At 40.2% G+C, this 20,264-nt stretch overlaps 1 protein-coding gene across 1 annotated transcript in view; it reads left to right on the top strand.

Moving 5' to 3' along the window:
• Window positions 1-20,264, top strand: part of Micu2 (mitochondrial calcium uptake 2) — an 83,088-nt gene that overhangs the window by 13,643 nt on the left and 49,181 nt on the right. Inside the window, exon 2 of the mRNA XM_028787222.1 lies at window positions 16,058-16,196. Coding sequence (XP_028643055.1) covers window positions 16,058-16,196 — 139 coding nt within the window. The remainder of the gene's footprint in view (window positions 1-16,057; window positions 16,197-20,264) is intronic.

The raw sequence follows: 20,264 nt of genomic DNA, 5'->3' as shown, positions 1-20,264 counted from the left end.
TTTGTTGTTGTTGTTTTGGTTTTTCGAGACAGGGTTTCTCTGTGTAGTTCTGGCTGTCCCAGAACTCACTCTGTAGACCAGGCTGGCCTCGAACTCAGAAATCCACCTGCCTCTGCCTCCCAAGTGCTGGGATTAAAGGCGTGCGCCACCACCGCCCGGCCTCTGCCTCCTGCTATAATTTGAAAAGACTAGTTACTCTTAAACTTTAGGAGCAGTACCTTAAATAGAAAGCTTTTTTTTATTATTATTTAAAACCTTACAAGACTTTAAGAACCAGGAAGGAGCAAAGATATATTCTACGGCTTCAGAGCAGAAATCTTGAACCTCAAGTATGTTACTGTATGCAGACTGGACCGTGTTCTGAGTCCATGAAATCATGTGGAAAGTGTTTGCTTTTTTTTTTTTCAGAGACTTCACAAATAGTCAAAAGATTAAGAAAAAGAACAACTAATGAATTATTGCCCATTATTGTAGATGAAAGCCAGAGATGGTAATGTAGCTCTGTACTCTTAACACTTGAGAAACGAACCAACAGTTCAAGGTCATTCTTCATTACATACCAGGTTCAAGGCCAACTTGAGCATCATGTGGCTCTGCATACACACACACATACACACACACACAGAGAATCCTATTATGAAATACAGCTTTTAGCTCTGAAAGTAGTAATTATGGTAGTTCCAAACAATGTACACAGCAGAGTGAGGTACACAGGCCTGTTTGGAGAAGCACCTTCCCTGTGTCCTGGCTCTCCTGGCCCTTGTCTGCATTTCCCTCAGTGCTTCTCTGGTAAAGCTGTATTCACCTTGCTTATCCTGACATCTGCTTGTATGTAAAGCAATGAGGATGGCATCCACAGTGGCTTTGTTAGAACCAAGGAAACAACAGAGTGAAAGCAAGTCAGAATTAAGTAGGTCCTCATGTGAGACTGCATCGAGCTTTGCTTTGCATCTCTCCTGTCTCAGGCACCGTTTCTGAAAAAGGATGAGAAATCTGGACATTTTGCCATATAGCATAAGGTCAGGGGCCTGTGCTTTCAGTGTTTAGGATCCATCTTTCTGCCTTCCTGATTCTTAGCATTTGAAAGTCTTCACAATATGCTCCTGTCTATATAGAGAATGGTTTCTCTGCTCCCAAGTGCACAGGTAGGGTCACCATGAGGTCGTGTGCTTTGTGACCTTTCCTCTTTCCTCGGTGGTTAAGAGCATTGATTGTTATTCCAGAGAACCTGGGTTTAGTTCCCAGGGTTCACATGCTAGCTCACAACTCACTGAAACTCCCATTCCAGGGGGCCTGACACACTCTCACAGAGACATGCATAAACCAATAAACATAAAATAAATTAATTTTTTTTTAAAAGAAACTATCCAAACAATAGTCTATAAATATTTAGAAACTAATTTTAAGCAAAGTTCCAAACTCCATCCAAGTTTTCAAAAATTCAGAGTTACTCTTTGCTATGTCACTAGTAGCTTGAGTGTAGGCAAATCTGGTGCCTAAACCATTTCAGAGCTTCAGACTCTGCTCAAAGCTGCAAATGTCTGTTCCACTCTCTCCCCAAGTCTGTGTTATTCTCTTGGTTATCACCAGTACAGGGGTAGATTGACCTAACACATTTTAAGAGAAAGATTGGGCCAGCAGGAACAAGAGTTCAAGCACTGAGCCAGAGATTATAGCAGGAAAAACATGACTCCCACTAGTTGACCCTTGACCTTCACACACATGCTATGGAATGGTGCCTACACACACTCTCACTCAAACACAAGTATAAATGATAAATGAGGAAAAAAAAAGAGAAAGATGGCCCAAATGCTGGCTCTGTGACATTCTACCCTTTCAGTGTGTAACAACTCACATGTTTGCTTTTGCTTCTTTTAATTGTTGGGTTTTTTTTTTTTGAGACAGGGCATACACACACACACACACACACACACACACACACGAAGCAGTAAGAGCTCTTAAACACTGAGCCATCTTTTCACCCCACTGGTTTTGTTTGTTATGTAAGATTTTAGGAGCCTACTCCTGCACTCAAGTTACATGTCCCCTCCCCTAACACACACACATAGACACACATGCATGTAATTAAAAATAAACTGTTAAAAAATATAGGTTTTTAGCCAGGCAGTTGTGGCACATGCTGGCATGCCTCCCACCACTTGGGAGGCAGAGGCAAAGACAGGCAGGTCTCTGGGAGTTCAAGGACTATAAATCGAATTCCAGGACAGTCGGGGCTGTTACACAGAGAAACCTGTCCCAAAAACAAACAAAAGAAAAAGGGAAAAAAAGAGGTTTTTTTTAAAAGTACTTTAAATTTTCAAGCATTTAGGGAATTTGTTCTCGTTTTTTTTATTTGTTTTACACACCTGCAAAGAGCTTCATTTGGCACAGGCTCCTGACTGCATGTGACCAGCTCTCCAAACTTGGTTCTTGACTCACTGGCAGGTTTTTGTTGTTTTGTTCTGTGTACGTGTGTCTTGTTTGGGGTTACTTTGGTTTGAAACAGTGGCTTAAAACAGGATCTCACTGTAGCCCGGGTTGGCCTGGAATTCATGGCTGACCAGCTACCTCAGTATCCCAAGTACTTAGAGATGCAGGTGTGAGCCGTGCCCACTCAGCTTCTCGGGCAGGTTTGTGCTGCTGCTTTCTTGTATCTGTGATTAAGGTAAAGAGCTCACATTTGCCCATGTGACCTCACTTATGAAAGCTGCAGAAACTGGATGCTAGCAGTGGTAGTGCCCGTTAAAGGAAACTGGTTCACTAGCTTAGCAGTTTTATTTTTGTTTTGCTTAAAGCCAAAAAATTTTTTTCTTTTTATGGATTATACTGCAAATTTTATTACGGAGTTTTAAAACAATCCTTATCAAAGTATCTTCAAAATTACTAAAAGCATGCTTATGTCATCCTGAACTCTGTTGAAAGAGTGATGGGAAAGTAGAAAGGGAGTATTGGGAGATCCTGGGCTTAGGTGATTTTACTACATTTGTGCACAGCAGGTCTGGAGAAGGCTTTGCTTGAACGAGAAATTAATTCACCAAAGTGCTGTAAAATCCTGTGATTTTCTCTTTGTATGCACATGTATAGCCTGTGGTTCATGTAGCCTTTGAGTCCTGGTGACTTTGTTTTGAGTCCACAGAATGTGAACAGCATCTCGGTACCCTTGCTGGTGCTGCTGCCAAATCATTGGCTCCTTTGCTCATTTCCTGCAGATTTATCCTCAGAGCAGAACTGTTTCAGAAATATTGTATTTCAGGCTGCCAAGGACTACTCAAAGATGAAGCAGTAGGGAAAATCCATTAAGACCTAAACTAACCATGGCAGCAGGCCTGAGAGCCATCAGATCATTCATTGAGATTTACAGGAGTGTGAGACAGCTGGCGTAATCCAGGTTCAGAGCGTCCTGTTTCCGAGAGGGTCATTTCATGGCCTCTGTGCTAAGTAAGCAGAACCAAGGCAGTACCCTCTGGTGTAGTCAACACAGCCACCACCTGTCCATGGCTTCCTTTCCTCTTTTCCTTTTATGAAAGCATTTGAAAATCTACGGTAATAAGTATGCATAATTTGTGTTTGTAATAAAATGAATACAAAGGGCCCTTATTTCTCTTCATGCGTGTAGTTATTTAGTGAAATTCTATGTGGCAGAGCACACAAGGTATCTAAAACTTTTAATACATTATTAATGTCGAGATATGTACATAAAAACAGATTTTAGAATATTGGTTCTAAGACTAAACTTTTTCTTAAAGTTATTTTTAATAGCATACCTTAAATTTAACTGGTTACAATTCACAAAGATCCATGTATGTATCTTCAAAGCACAAAGAGTGGTAATTGTGTACTGGGCAGTGGGGTGCAACAGAAACAAGGCATTTCCTGTTCTGGGAGTACTCCAGTGAGGGCAGACAGTTCAATATAGGGCATTGGAACACTGATAAAAATGTCCTTACAAGGACACCTAACCCAGGTGCTTACCTGAGGAAGGGCTCTTGGAGGAGGTAAATTAATTCTTAACAAGGAAGTTCCCAGTTCGGGGAAGGCCAAGGAACAATGGACTGTACTGCATGCCTGGCTTTGCTGTGCATTTCATTACAGTCAGAAGCAAATAAATGGTCAATGTGTCTTCTGGAAAGGATCACTGAAGTCGATCAAAGGCAGCAGAATGAGTGTTAGCAAAGGACCCCCCAGCAACCCAGATGAGTTATCCAACAGATCTGACAGCAATCAGAACTGCGACCCACAGTGTCGGTTATAGGTTAGCGTCTTACAGAAGCCAACTCATTAAAGAGCACACTGTTAGAACATGGCTTTGTCTTTGATGAAATTGCAGATCTATCCTTTTCTTTTCTTTCTTTTTCTTCATGTGTGTACTTCTTTAGTGAAACTTACAACTGATGCTGTTTACCCAAAAGTGTTTTAGAACTTCTACTCTTACTTTGTTTTGAATAAGTTCTCATTTATATGCAGTCAGCATACATACCAGGCTTGTTGTTTTTTAATAATTTCAGGTTTTTATGGAGTTAGGTATGGGGACTGAGAGATCCCTGTCACTAGTCAGCAGTGAACTCTGAAAACCCACCTTGCTATTTTTTCTTCTTAAGCTGAGGGAGAAAATGAACCCAACAGCCAAGGGTCAGGATGCAGGGTGTGAGAAAATGAACCCAACGGCCAAGGGTCAGGATGCGGGGTGTACTGAGAATGTGGGAGCACTGGGAACACGTGGCAAAATAATCTCAGAATGAGTCACTCTCCTTCCGAAGCCCCAACTATGAGATGCCATGGCCACAGACTGCAGCTGTTCCAGGAAGGGGTGGGAGGAGGAAGGGAATCCTTTAATCCAGCCCTTCTTTGCTCTGAAACTGTGTCACATACTGCAGGACACACTATCCTGAGTACTATGGTCCCTGCCTGCAGCTTCTGTTCCTGACTCAGGCCCACAGCATTCCCAGCTCCCCTAAGCTCTACTTTACAAGACCTTTTTTGATGACTACCTGTGGTTCAACTATTAGATCAGAATCTCTGTCATAAAAGTTCCTTCTTAACTGCTCAGCATCTCCTTAGGATCTGCCTAGGGAGGAGAGCTCACACCTCAGATGGATGTCCTGATACCAAACCTGTTACTAGCTTTATTCATAAATCTAATTGCAAAAATCTTTAAATATTCTAGTCTAGTGCGTATTTTATTATAAAAAAAAAACATACCATGATTAGTTGCCTGCAAACATAATGATTGGAGCGTAACTGTTACTCTTAAGGTACACACATCCAGGTAAATGCCACTGCTGCTTTCCTCTATTCCAGCTGCACTCACTAGGAAGCTGAGAGCCTTGTATGTCTCTGCTTGATGCTTTGTCACAGGAGATGTGCTGTTTGTTAAATAGGTTGATGTTAGTAATTGTGGGAAAAGTTCACACATTAGTGTTTACCTTAGGCTATATAGGGAAGAAGCCAAGGTAACTCAACTATTTTTTAAGGAAAATGTTATTTAATTGAATTGGAATGAGTGACACTGGTAATATTTTAGGGTCATGTTGAGATTCTAACTTAAGTTATGTGTGTGTGTGTGTGTGTGTGTGTGTGTGTGTGTGTGTGTGTGTGTGCTGTCACCTGAGTTCTAAGTTAAACTTTTTGTTTAGATCACAGAAGTTACAGGCTGCCTCTTAGAGGACAATAGTAGAGAAGGAAAAATGAGTATTGTGTTTAGTGGCCTGGTTTATAGGGGAAAACAATAAAAGAGAAGGTGTATGTTTTCTTTTTTTTTCATCAGCGCCTTTCTTTTGTAGACACAAGTCCACTCGGCGAGGCAGGGATGAAGTACATGAGAATGTGTGTGTTACACCAATAGGAATAGAATGTAACAACATATAACACATTCACCACTTCTTATTACTGTGGTTGCCTACAAAAAGCCACCTTTACTCTCCTGCTTCAAGAGAAGGCTGGGATGCCATCATTAGACAATCAGCAGCAAAGCACCAGAGGCATTCAGTGCCCAGGGGTTCTGAGAATAGTCTTGTCTCCTTGGCCAAGGCTCTGTCACTGTAGAATGTACCATGAGACATAACTCATGCAGTGAAGATTTCTAATTTAGTCTGGAGTATTTTGTTTCATATACAATAAAATCTCCTTCATCCGGAACAAAGTAGAAAATTTGTAATGAGTGAAAATTTCCAATCGTAAAGTTTTCTTTAAGAGAAGACATTCAGTCACGGCACAGAATGTTCAGAGGCAAGCAATTTTATTTCATCCAGATTATTACCAATTCCAAAATAAAGGCCCCAAATGAATAGGTCTTACTTACTATATTTTGTCTAATGCAGTTGTGTGTGTGTGTGTTGGACATTCTGAAAGCTGTAATACTGTAAGAAAGGTCCTTTCTGTTCCCACTTTATTCTTGAGAAAAGCAGAGACCAAAGAATGTTCAACAAAGAGCAGAGAACTTACTTTTTGTAATTTGTCACTTCATGGATAAAAAGTAGAGACAGAAGGGTGAAGCACCTGTTGCTTTAAAGGCAGTAACTGAGTGAAATGTTTTAACAGACGTCATCAGCTTTCAAAGATCTCTTTTATCCACTTCCCATCACTCACTGCTCTTAATTCCTTTGTCACATTTTTTACTGCATTACAAGTAATCCTTGAAATCCATGGAGCATTTTATATATAACTAGAACCATGTGGACAGTTCTCACATGTTCAGTATAGCCCCAAATCCCAGAATTTGGGCTTTTGTTTGTTTGTTTGTTTCTCACATATTTAGTCTTAGATGCAGGTCTGAGGAGCAGTCATGGGGGTAATGGGAAGAATTTCACCCCACTCATCAGTTTCCACCCAGAAAGTCTCTGAACATTCTCCCTAGGTTTAAGGTAACAGCCCTTTGATCTCGGCCCTGCATTCTATCCCTCCCTCTTCCTTCCCTCGGAGCTGGCTCCTCGGACAGCTGCTTTGCAATAGAGACCTCTTATATGTAACTGTATACACTGGCCAACAGAGTCGATTTGTAGAAGCACCTTGTGAAATCTTGTTCAGATAAAGAGTAAGATTAGTAGTGTTTATCCATTCCTTCTGGAATAGTTCTGTTTATAACAAACAGGTTGAAGTAAGAAGAGACAGAAAATTCCAGTCTCCCAGGTTAAATAAGCTCAGTGCTGATACATGATGAGGGGTCTGCAGACACAGCCACACCTGCTGCTGCTGCACCCCTGCCCTCAAAGCCACACATTACAGTACAAGGACAGTGTGGCTCTGGTTGGTTGGTTGGTTGGTTGGTTGGTTGGTTGGTTGGTTGGTTTATTTTTTAACATTTTGTTTTGTGGTGCTTGAGAGGGACATACTCTTTCATGGAGGCCAGAGAACAGCTAGTAGGAAACAGCTTTTTCCCTCTGCAATGTAGGCTCTGCAAATTTAATCAGGTCATAAGAGTTGGCAGCAAGCAATTTTGCCTGCACAGCCATCTTGCTGGCCATTTTAAGAATCATCTTAGAGCTAATTCTATCTAACCCTGTACTATAGCTTTTTAAGGGGTATATGCATGTACGTGTGTGTTTAAACAAGCTTTAAAAGGTTAATCCAGCAATAAAGATAACATATTTGAAAGCCTATTTTAAAAGACTAAAAATGATCAATCTCCCATGAGATGTAAACTTATTGAAACATCAATGCACACATACAGGGCAGTGAAAAAAAATTTTTTCCTGTTTGATTTATAGTAGTCTTTTTCTTTGTTTTTGTTTAGCTTGACCAGATCTGTTTTCCATTATGACTGCATCTTACCTGTGCTTTCTTAACATCCATTGCCTAACTGGCTTCAGAATCTCTCCCATTTTCTTTTAAAAGGTAATTTTCATTGTTTCTTGCTGCCATTGCCTTAGTCTTTCCCCACAGAATTTTATATAGCCCTTAGCTTAGATTTTAAACAAACATTCTAGCTAATTATGTTATTTGCCAAAAAATGATGTGACTATACTTCCTGATCCTGTCCATCTAGACCTAAGTACTTTTTGCAATATCAGTTGAAGAACACAGCAGTGCTAGTAGCATCTGTGCTATACGGTAATTGAGCAGTAGTGCATTTAAAAGGTAGCTGACAGCCGGGTGGTTGTGGCACATGCCTTTAATCCTAGCACTTGGGAGGCAGAGGCAGGCGGATTTCTGAGTTCAAGGGTAGCCTGGTCTACAGAGTGAGTTCCAGGACAGCCCAGGGTATACAGAGAAACCCTGTCTAGAAAAAAAACAAAATAAAATAAAATAAAACTAAAAGGTAGCTGACTGAGCTAGGACATATCCTATGTCTTAAATGTGCTTGGAAGTTCTCCCTGTGTTCAAGTTGGGAGTTATATCCAGTGTATGTTGTGGGGGGGTGCCTTTTGTTTCATTTGTTCTCTCATTTTGGAGTACCTGTCAGTTTAGCTTCATAGTTCGTAGATCACAGTTATTCTGGCCACAATGATGCTGGTCCTTCCCTGGACAGGACATGGGAGGAAATGGCTGACTTTGGGCCTTTGGTGAGCACAGTGATGGGGGCATGATGTAGGAACAGGAAGTACTTGTCTTTCCTTGGCTTTGTACAAACCAGAAGCAGACACCCTTTCATCTGTTCCTCACTACCTCACAAGTGCAAGCTGCAGTAGGGTGACCCTCAGACTCATGCGGTTAGTAGCCTGTGCCTGGCAGCTCTACCCTCTGAGGTGGCTCAGGATTCCACTGGTGCACATGCACCACACTGTTCTCCCTGCAAGAAGAGACTGATTTTGCCTGGGTTATCCTGCAGTTTCAGACACAATTTTACTGTCTGGAAAGTCCTTTAAGGCAAATTTAAAATCTTAAATTTTAGCATGGCTGTTAAACTTTGGGGTTTTAGTTTTTTGATAAATTAGAAACCATTAAAACTTTTACTTAATGATCTCATGAATTTGTAAATTTTTAAAATATATTTTGCTTTTAAGTAAGAGTTAGTCATCTTCAGGAAGGTGCATTGTGCCATTTTTTGTATTGTTTGGGTTGAAGAAAACTAGCATTTAGATCCAATGGCCCCAGATTTTATTTCCTGAATTCTTCTGTAAAATGAGAGTAAAACACAAAACCCAAAGTGGATGGAAAGTGGGGCCAGTACACCCGGAGCTTCCAGCTTCCTCATGTACTGATCAGGGTCATTAACACTGAAGCAACCCTGGCGCTTAAAAGGATTTTAGACATGAGCAGCAACCTTCATAGTAGAATTTACATGCAAAGTACAAGAGTTTGCCTTATGAGACTTAATGTTTTTGAAAGCAATTGATTTAATCTTATAATATGATTTTGGTCATGTTTTTCTAGATTTCTTGAAATCCCAACTTGGTGTGTCAGCACACTCAATATTTGCTCACATAGATTCTTTTCCTGGTGCCTCATTATGACAAAGAACGGACTAATAGTGAGCTCTTAAAACGTGTGTGTTGACATTATTGGGAAGATGAAAGCATGTGAACCTTGTGATTTAGTTTTATTTGACATGTAACAGTATTCATGGCAGTGTAGAACTCTGTCTACTTGGACTTTTCCAAAAGACATTCTGTTTTCACTCATAGCTCTAATCATTTGCAGTTTCTATAAACAAAGCCCTGGTATTTGTCTGTAGCATACATTCTACAAAGTACTTTGGATGTCTAGTGAGTCAGACAGTAATGCTGACTTATACAGCACAGTAAAGTGTGAGGTCTGTCATGTCAGTGAATCTTCCAGATAATTCAGGTTGTATTTGTTAAAAGGTATTTTTCTCATAAAAGATTTACATTAAATGCTTTTAAGCGATATTTCATCTGCCTACATTTTGAGCCGCATTTTCTATGTGTAAGTGGCTTCTAAAAGTTATTCATATATGTACATAGGAGCCATTGGTTGGCTCTGGTAACCTCAGTTGGCCCAAACCTTTTCAGCCATGTGTTTTATATTCTTTCCTGCCTCACTGGCCTCGATACAGCTGCCTAGTGTACTGAACCCTAGCATTTATATGGTTTTTCAGTGTAAAATACACAGTTTATTAAAACAAATGAGAAAACATTTGGAATGATCCATTCAAAGATGCATTGTGCTTAGTAAAAATGAACTGTATCATGCCAATAAGACTGTGACCCAATAGATATTTGTGGCACTTGGACATATATTGTTTAGCCATTGTATGATTTTTTTTATTTGCAATGTTTTTATAAGGTTTTAAAATAATTACAGCAAAATAAAACTTTACAGAACCTTAAAATGGAGTACATGATAGATAACATTAATAAGAAATACTTTGTTAATGGTTCAAACTTATGTGTAAGGAATTTTTAAGTATTCCGTGCTTTTATTGAATTTGGAAGTTTAAAAGGATTTTCAACCATGTCACACCCTTATCAAAATAAAAAGTATGGAGTTAGACTTTGTATAAAGTCTGAACAATTAAAATTTTTCACTGGTTCTCTATCTACCTCAGATATGATGTGCAGTCACTCTGGCTTAGTCTGTCTTCTTGTAAAATTAACAGTGTCTCAGCATCAGTCTGCCTTTTATCTTCCCAGGTCCCTACTTACGAGAACCTCATAAAGATTGAATAATTGTCTAGGAATTATATGTAGAATAACTACCTGAATTTGGAATAGCATAAAACTAGAAATCTGGGTTAGTTATAATCACTACAGACTTATACTGATAATGTGCTTCTTTTTATAACTGCACATGAGAGTGTATGTGCATGCTTGCACACACACACAGAGCCCAACTCAGATAGCCACCAAAAAGTAAACAGGCAGATAGAATACCAACTGCTTATCACTAATTTTGCCTACCACTTTGGTGAATCAAAGCTATTGTGGAAAGCTTTGTGTGGCTAGGAAACTCTAGGCTTACTACTCCATGTGGTTCGAGACTGTGTGAATATGTATGTCTGTGTGTCTATGTCTGTATGTCTGAATTCTATAACTGAATGTGCTATTCCTGACCATTCCTAGTATATATGAACAACTGTGAGCATTCATTTTCTTGCATGTCTTCCTATCCATGGTTCCTCAGATAGGCTCATAGTCTCGTGCCAGCCTTTCTAAAGCTGGGGTCACAGGCATATGTCACCATGCATGCCTTGCTTGAGACAGACCTTTTCATCAGCAGAAGCAGACCTCGAGATACCCCATACATAGCTCAGCTGATGAAGTGAGGACGAAGTCAGAAATCCTCACAAGCTTGTTGTTGGTTTTGTTTGCTCTTGTTTTTGTAGCTAACCTTTATGTCTTGAAGATGAACTTCTTCTGAGACTCTGGTCCTGAAGGGTCACTGACAGGGCACTCAAGACATTTGTCCTGTCTCCTCTTTCCTTCATAGAACCCAGGGGGAAGGGTCTAGGGGAGGGTTTTGGGTGGTGGGAAACGGAAGGGAGAAATGTAATTTTATTATCTCAAAGATAAAATAAGAAAATACTAATATCGCTTCTTATATATACAGAAAAAAAAGAATTTTCTTTTTAATTCTTTTATAATTTTTTTCTGCCTTTTTATTAGTAATGAACTTACTAGAACACTGACTTGGTTCGGATGTCATGGCACATTTCTATTCATATGAGTATGAGTCTGTGGATGTTCATATTTGTATGAAGCTCAGTGTAAAACAAGCATTTATTATAGACTGTTTTTAGAACTAAATAACCAAGTTAATTAGATATGCAGATTAAGTGTAAGTGCTGGGTTTTGGTATGGGACATTCTACTTCTGCATTTCTTTATAAGCCCTAGTATTTTTATATATGGTAGCTATTGGAGATAGCTCAGGTGATAAAGTAGATGCTGTATAAGAATTTACTTGAGTTCAGTTTCCAGAACCCACATTTTAAAAGCTGGCTGTGATAGCATGAATTTATAATCCCAGCACTGGAGAGACAGATGATCCCTGGGGCTTACTGGGCAATCTGCCTAGCCAAATTGGTGATCCACAGACCAATAAGACCCCCTAGTCTCAAAAACCAAGATAGACAGCTCCTAAAGAACAATACCTAAGGTTTCTTGACATGCACATACAATCATGCTTTTATACATACATACATACATACATATATATATATGTATGTATGTATGTATGCACAGAGAGAGAGAGAGAGAGAGAGAGAGAGAGAGAGGAGAAAATCTGATCTTTACAATATGATACCTTTTTTTTTCCTTATTTTTCAGTCATGTGCCTAAGAACACCACCATTCAGCAGGCTCTGAAATGCCTGAGCATGAATTTGTAAACATTTATGCCTATTGTATAACAGTACTACACTAGGCATCTTTTTCTCAGATACAGTTTTGACGTTTTGACCTCTGTTATACCTCCTCTTCCTCTGTCCAAACTGTGCTTTCTGAGTCTGCAAGCCACTTCTTTTCCCTAGCTCATTTATAAAGTCTGATATGCCGAAAATGCACACCAACAGGAGATAAGACAGAAACTAGAGAAAGGAAATCAGTGCCCAGAACAGGTTAGTTTATGGTATTGAAGTCAATGCTTAGGAGGAAGAGGAACAAAGAAAAATAGGTAAAGAGACCATAGGTACATGGGATCAGCAAAAAACAGAAAATGGAAATAAAAGGACCAGAAAGGGAAGAGTTTGGATTCCCACCAAAGCCTAGTGCAAATTTGTTCAAGGCACTAGAGCATGATTTGGCATCTTGTCCTGAGCCATACACTAGATAACCAAACATGGTCAGGACCTCAAAAGCTGTGATACTGGCATTTGCACAAAGCTAGAGCTAGTTGCTTTCTAGGTTCCTTTTAAGTCTTAAGATTCTGGGTTATTCTATTGCTGAAGATCACATACATTTGTTACAAAATGTGAAATTAAGCTAGAACTGGGTCAGAAACTTTCACATTGCCTGAAGGAGCTGTGCATACTACTGGGAAAGAAAAGGCACCAATGGTCTGTGAGCCCTACAAGCTTGAATACCATTTTGCCAGGCAAGACATTCCCACAGGTATTACAGCTACACAAACCACTGTGGTGGTGATTATTTGCTCTCTGACTGGATTTGAGGCCTGCTCCACAAGAGGGGACTCATACCTGGCACTGTGAACACAGTCACAGCCACCCTGTGGCTACAAGTTCCAAGAGAACTCACTACAGTTACTTACATAGATTGACATGGCATCAAACTGCCTTCTAAGTATTTTATGTATATACATAGACAAATACTACACTCAGTCAGAGAGGCTTCTCTTGTCAAAGAACTGTGGTGAACCCAGAGACCGCTCAAGGTCCATAGAATAAGGGATGACTCAACATTCAATCTTTAACAGAGCAACTATATCAACCTCCTCCATGGCTGAGAGAACAAGAAAGAAGTGTCATAAGAAAGGCTGCACGATGCTATCTTCTGGGCATGACACAGCCATTGCAAATATTCCATGACAGCAGAGGCTATCTATGCTTGGCCTGTACAAGACTTAGCCTGTCATCAATCAGTCATGGATAGAGAGGCAGACCTCACCTAGCTGAACTTTAGCTACTAGTAAACTCTGGGGAGGAGCAGTCATTGTCTTCAATTATGTGCCCAAAGGTGAGCCTACTAGGCTTGATTGGATAATTTGAAACCCCTAGTCACACAAATGATGCTGGTTAAACTCACCAAGTACCAAGACAGAAGGGGAGAGAGGAGCATGAGAAAGGGACTTGTAGAAAAGAAGGGCTTAGGTTGGAGGTAGAAGAATGGGGTGAGAGTGACCATAATTTACTGTGTATTTATGCAACTGTTAAAGAACAAGTTTAATACAATTTATAAAGAAATCCTGGGTTGAACAGAACTGTACTCCTGTAAACACAGCTAATATGCTACACATCAGAGTGAGACAGGCTGAAGCATCGCTTCAGGACCACTGGTCTACTTGAAAGCTAGGCAGAAAGAATTCGGATGTTACAATGGTACATCCTTAGAAAATCACAATAAAGCATCTTTCTCCTCTTAGTAATAGCATGGTTGAGCATTGCTTTCTTGACCATTGAAACCTTGTAGTATGTTTGAGATCTGATCAAAATAGTTATAAACATAAAGTAAAGCCTAGCAAATAAAGGACTAAAGCACTAAAACTGGCATTGGCAAGTCAGTCCAACTTATGTCAAATAGCCATAAATGTGCAGCACACACTGCCACTGTGAACCTTCAAACTGTACTTTTAAATGTGACTACTGTTTGATAAAAAAAAAAATTCCAAACAAAACTGTGTTGATACATTAACTTGGAAAGTGATCATTTCAAAGTCCTTCCTTCCCCTCTGCTTAAATGTGTAACAGCAAACCAATCTATTCAGGACATTCTACTCAAATGTGATACAACCAGGAAAGTGGTGCACGATAGTTAGGAAATGAGCAGCACTGGAGAAGGGCTAATTCTAATCCTTTTCTTTGTGAGTCTCTAGAATCCAGCTTATAGCCTCCTCTCTTATGAAGTCTTATCATCACACTTTGTTTTCTCTCTTAGGATTTAGTATGGGAACTTGGACACTGAGAGGTTGGTGGCATATGGCCTGTGCCACCAGTATCTACTGCATTAATCTAGACAAGCTTGTTGACCTTAACAAGCCTATATTCCTTCTTTTTTTTAAATAGGTTGCATCTGGGCATTCTGAGGATTTGAGAGAGAGAACATGCTTGTGGTGCTCACAGCCTGACATAGACATACCATTCGCTTTATCAACTTCATTGCTGCAAATATTTTCTGCTACACAATCATGCACTTGATTCATTTGCATTCTGACTCTTCCTTATATTTTTCTGAAATTAGCACATGCTCAATTAAGTGTTTAATTCAGAGAAGGTAAAGCAACAGTAAAGAATGGGAGGATTGGAAGTAAGATGTGAGGTAGGAGCATCCACTGTATACTTCACAAAGGAACTAGAAAAGTGCTGTTGACTAGTGTTAGCAGAGAATTCAGCCTCGATGAGAGGCAGTGGAGAGTACCACTGGTGAGGATAGAGAGCACTGGTGCTGATAATGGGAAGGGAAGGGCTTTGCTCTAGTAGAGTAGACTTGTTTATTCTGGGGAGGAACAGAAATTCAGAAAGCTACCATAGCAAACTAAATTGGAAGAGTGTTAGTAGAGGGTATTGAAGGGTTTCGAACCGTCTGCTAGTGGAGAGTCATAGTTATAGGTCAGTCACATTTAGGAGTTATTTCTGTGGAAGTAACCTACAATTCTGTGCAGACTTCAAGCTCAGAAATTACTAGTAAAAAGGATGCTTATTTCCTCTATCTTTTTGTTGTTGTTCACTAGAAACTAAGATACTTTGGCAAAATATAAGTGGATGCAAACAACACAGTCAGCCATCCAACTTTATAAAATGGCACTTCCCTAAGAGCTGTCTCTTCAGAAATGTGGTTCTGTGTGAGTTAGAGGTTCATGGAGGTATATGGAAAGAGCTCCACCTCGGCTTCAGTGTTGTCTACTGCCATGTCAGTCTGTGCAGCCACAAGGCCCGTTCATGTGTAGAGGCTGTGTCTTTAGTGGAACAGAAAGCTTAGTTAGAGATGTCAGCACTGTCATCCAGCTTAGTCCTAAAGCCTGGGAAACTGCAGCACCAGCAGTGTTTGACCTGTGCACATCCTTTCTTAGTTATTTGAGCAGAGCCCATTGTTAGAGCACAGCTGTGCGTGCCCTACTACCCACATCTGTCTGCTGTGATCATCTGCTACTCTCTTGCTATCCCCTTGGTGGCAGTGGCTTTCTACTCCTCCTTGTTCCTGCCTTGCTTGGGAAAGCAAAACTCACTAACCCCTTACTTGGTCTCTGTGAGTGTCATCCCTTCAAAAGACCTGCCCCCACCTTCTCCCATCTGTGCTCTCTATGTCAGTTCCCCCTGTCTCCATGACTTCACATATTAGTGAATGTCTTTCTCCCACTTGAAAGTAACTTCCCTCCAATTAGTCATAATTGGTACCTAAAATGTAGGGACTTAGTTAATATTTATTACATGAATAATACAAATTTTGGTGGTTGTCAGACCTAACTTGTTCTTTAAAGATAATTCTGGAGGTACTTAAGTTTGGAAATCATGTGAAAAAAATATTAAATTATTACTTCTTTTTCTTTTAGAAAAATAACTTGGGACCAATAGAGAAACTTTCTGTCCGCAAACAGCGGTTCATGCAGTTTTCATCCCTGGAGCATGATGGAGAGTATTACATGACACCCCGAGACTTCCTCTTCTCAGTCATGTTTGAGCAAGTGGAGCGTGAGTACTATGCTGTTTTATGTTGTTTTGTTTTTTTAAAGCTTAGACATGAGGGTTGAAATTTTTTTTAAAATTTGTGACAGCTTTTTTGCATTTGAATTATTATTCCTTGTACTAGGCATTTTCTTGTTATAATTGGACAGTTACAAACTTTCATATGTATCTGCTTAAAAGTAGTTATTTTGAAAAAAAAAAAAAGTAGTTATTTTGTATGGATTTTTCTAAATGAGAACAGCAAGTTTTTAAGGTACCTGAAAACACTATTTGACTGGATATTAGTTTTTAGTGGAATTGAGGTTTTAAATTGAGAAGAAAAATAAAGTAGATTAATTATTAAAGAGAAACATTTATCAGAGTAATAATGTTATTATGTTATTTTGTTGTAAGTAGAAAAATCCCAAAGGGAACAATGTAACCAAAAATTAAAATAACAAAGTACAATTACTTTATAAATGGCAAACTCACAATTGTCCCATGATGGCAGGAACCCCCAGGTTTATCACCTGAAGCAGCCCTTCTCACTGTGCAACAGATATGTATGCACTGTAGTGCCATAAGGCCTGTCATGCTGACTCTACAAAATGCTGGGTTCACTGTAAGTAACTTAAGTACAGCAGAAGGCAGAGGCAAGGCAAGTGGTCAGAGCAGGATGGGGGGCACTGGCTGAGCAGTGCAAAAACAGAGTGAACATGAGGAAGCATCCCAGGGACAGGATGTCCACAGGACACTGGAGACAAAGAGCTTGGAGCAGTCTTGGAGATTACACTGAAGAACAAATAAGGGCTAGATGGTACAAAAGTTCTCAGTGACTGGCTCACCCACCCAAGGAATGTCTACTTGGCAGAGCTGTGTGGACTTCATCTTGAGGGAAGAATGAAGGTTTAAGAATTAGAAAATAAAATAATAAAAATGTGTTTAGATTACTTTAATCTAGTTCCATGGAGGGAAATTTAGCAGAATGTGGCAAAACTTTAAAAATGTTGACCTACATTGGTACAGTAGTTTGGGCCAGATTTGGTGGCACACACCTTTAATCCCAACACTCAGGAGGCAGAGGCAGGGGGATCTTTGTAATCTACATAGTTCCAAGACAGCCAGGGCTATATAGTTCAAACACAGCCTCAAAAACTTGGCAATAAATAGAGTACTTCAACCTCTGGTATGAACATAACGTGGACATTCTCACTCCTGTCCTCACAGCAGAAAAAGGAAAAATGGTGAAAAATATAACATCAGCACCTCAGATCCATTCAGGGTCACAGCAGAATCAGGGTCATAGAACACCTTGATCTGTAACCTGGAGGCAGATAGAGGCAGAGGGTCAGTCAGGGCTTTCTTGGGTCAGAAGCCTCCCAGCATCTGCCAGGATCCTATATCAGAAATAAAGAATCACAATCTGAGTGTAAACCAACTTATGAGATAAAAACTCCTGAATAAGAGGGGCAACATGGCTCAGAAGACAAGAGTACTAAGCTCTTAATACCTTGAAGGTATGTGCCATGCATGTGTGAGCACATACAAATGATAAAGATTTAGTTTTAATTACGTGCATATGTCTCTGTGTGGGCATGTGCACCTGAGTGCAGATTCCTGATGGCTGTGAGCTGCCCAGCATAGGTGCTGGGAACCAAACTCAAGGTTGAAGAAATGGCTCAGCAGTTAAGAACATTTGATGTGCTTTTAGAAGACCCAGGTTCAAGTCCCAGCACCCACATGGCAGCTCACCAAGTATCTGTAATTCTTGTTCCACAGGCATTAAGCATACATGTGGGATATACATACATACATACATACATACATACATACATACATACAGGATACTCACACATAACATAAAATAAATACATCTTAAAAAAAAAAAGCCTGCCTCTCTCTGCCACTGCTAGTTCTATTAAATAGACTTAGAGCCAAGCAGGGTTTGCTCTCAGAAAAGATTAATTTCTTATGAGAGTTAGTTAATAGATTTCACTGAGGATACTGTTCTGCTCAGAGGCACCCTGCTTGATCATCCATCAGCAACAGATACCAGGGGCATCTGAGTCTCCAGAGATACACATGTGCAGCATTCTTCCTTATGGCAGTGTGTGTGTCTGTGTATGTTTCCCTGAGGTAGAGAAAGACACATGTCTTAAACAAGATAAAAGTACTAACCAGAGGAGCGAGATTCAGCCATATTAAAATAGAACTTTGTTCTCAAACATTGCCTTAAAGAAATTGAATGACAAGGCAGAAAGCTTCCAGAATTTATTTATAGCACATAAACTGGACAAGAGTCAATATTTACATGGGAAACTACAGTTTTAAAGGAGGATTGCACACGGAAGACTGAGGACTGGCTCATTTCTGGGTGTGCCAAATGACATGGTAATTACTGAAAAGTGACATCACTGGAGAAACTGTCATTTCAGAGAGGGCCATTTGGCCTGTCTTCCTGAATGCAGCAAGCCATAAAGATTCTTTTGAGAGGGACATTCTTCACAAAGCAAAGCCAGAAAAACAGCCTTGATCACCAGACTGGTGACTGCAGTAATTCATCACAGCCCCAATTAACAAGTTCTTTGAAGTAACCTTTAGCTTCCATTAGCTTCAACCTATCCCCCCACCCCCACCCCAGATATCTCTTAATGATGCCCCTAGAATTTACCTTAGTGCAGAGATCCATTTGTCCTGTCTGTCTTCACAAATTGATTGTTGTCTAAATATCAAAGCATCTTGCTTTGGTTGTTCTTCTGGCTTCACTTTCTGGTGAGGTTCTACACACACACACACACACACACACACACACACACACACACACACACACGTGTCAGCTTAATAAAACAGGCTTTCTTTAATACTCATTAGATTCATCCAAGAGCCTGCAAAGGGCTGAGGGTGGCAGTGTACTTACCTAGGCTGTGTGAGGCCCCAGCTTCCATCCCTAGAACTGCCGCAAGATTAGGCAGGGAAGAAAGCATTCCCTCTTGGTCTTTTCCTCTCCCCCTCCCTCCCTCTGTACCACTATTAAAAATGGAAGAACAGATATTCACAGAGGAAGAAAGCAAGAAAATGAACATAAATACATCCCTTGTTTGTAACTGTGGTGAGAGGAAAGTTTACACTTGCTGTATTGGCAAGTCTCATCACAGAGGTTGAGGAGGCTGCAGTCAGAAGTGGAGGGCTCCCAGGACTTTTACGTTTACACACTCTTGGTTGGAATTGGAAATGGAAAACTCCAACTACTTTGGAAAACAACTTTAACTGCCTTGGAAAATTAAGCATAATTTTTGACCAAAATTTGCATTCCTAGGAGTACATATATACCTGATAGGAACACTTATTGGTGTGTCATAGGATATATGCAAAAGAGTGTTATAGCAGCAGTGTTAGGTTAGCAGAAAGCTAGAAAACACCACATGTCTACTAGAGAGAATGGATAAACCAGGGTGTGTTCACACTGGGGAACGATTTAGGAAGAGTGAATGACCAGTGTCTGTTATGGCAGTGGAAAGAACCTATAGATCCATTGTTCAATGAAACTAATAGAAAAAATTGTCTGGAAATGAGTCTGAGGTTTTATAGGAAGCTTAGAAATACCTATTCAAGTAAAGCTACTAAAATGGATAGAAAATATTCAAATCTAGAGTACTCTTATACTGGCCCGTCCACCTACTTGTTACAACTCAATGAGATGGGAATTCATTCTAGACTGCTACAACAGGAACACAGTTCTCAGAGGGCTATTGGAAAGGGCAGTGCATTAGTACTTTACTAAGGAGAGGATGCAGGGTGGGGCACCCGCCCCCATACACTCCTTATTTGTAGAGTAGAATCTCTAACTTGCATGCTGTTCCACTGAGAACACTGGAAACCTGACTCCTCTTGTTCTGGCTTGAAAGGCAGAGAGAACATCCAGAAAAAAGAGATGGAAGTCCTGAGGTTCATTTGCTGGACCAGGCTATTACTACTCAGAAAGAACAGCAATGTTGTCCTTATGTCTGGCTGTAGAGCTCTGTCCTCCAAAGTTGTTTCTGCCTGAGTGATAGAAGCTGGTTTAAAAAGTAGCTTCTGGTCTCTCTCCAATGATAG

The sequence above is a fragment of the Grammomys surdaster genome, unplaced genomic scaffold (assembly GCF_004785775.1).
Source record: "Grammomys surdaster isolate TR1022 unplaced genomic scaffold, NIH_TR_1.0 125617, whole genome shotgun sequence".
In the NCBI taxonomy this organism is placed as follows: domain Eukaryota; kingdom Metazoa; phylum Chordata; class Mammalia; order Rodentia; family Muridae; genus Grammomys; species Grammomys surdaster.
This window is presented reverse-complemented; position numbering and strand designations above follow the sequence as displayed.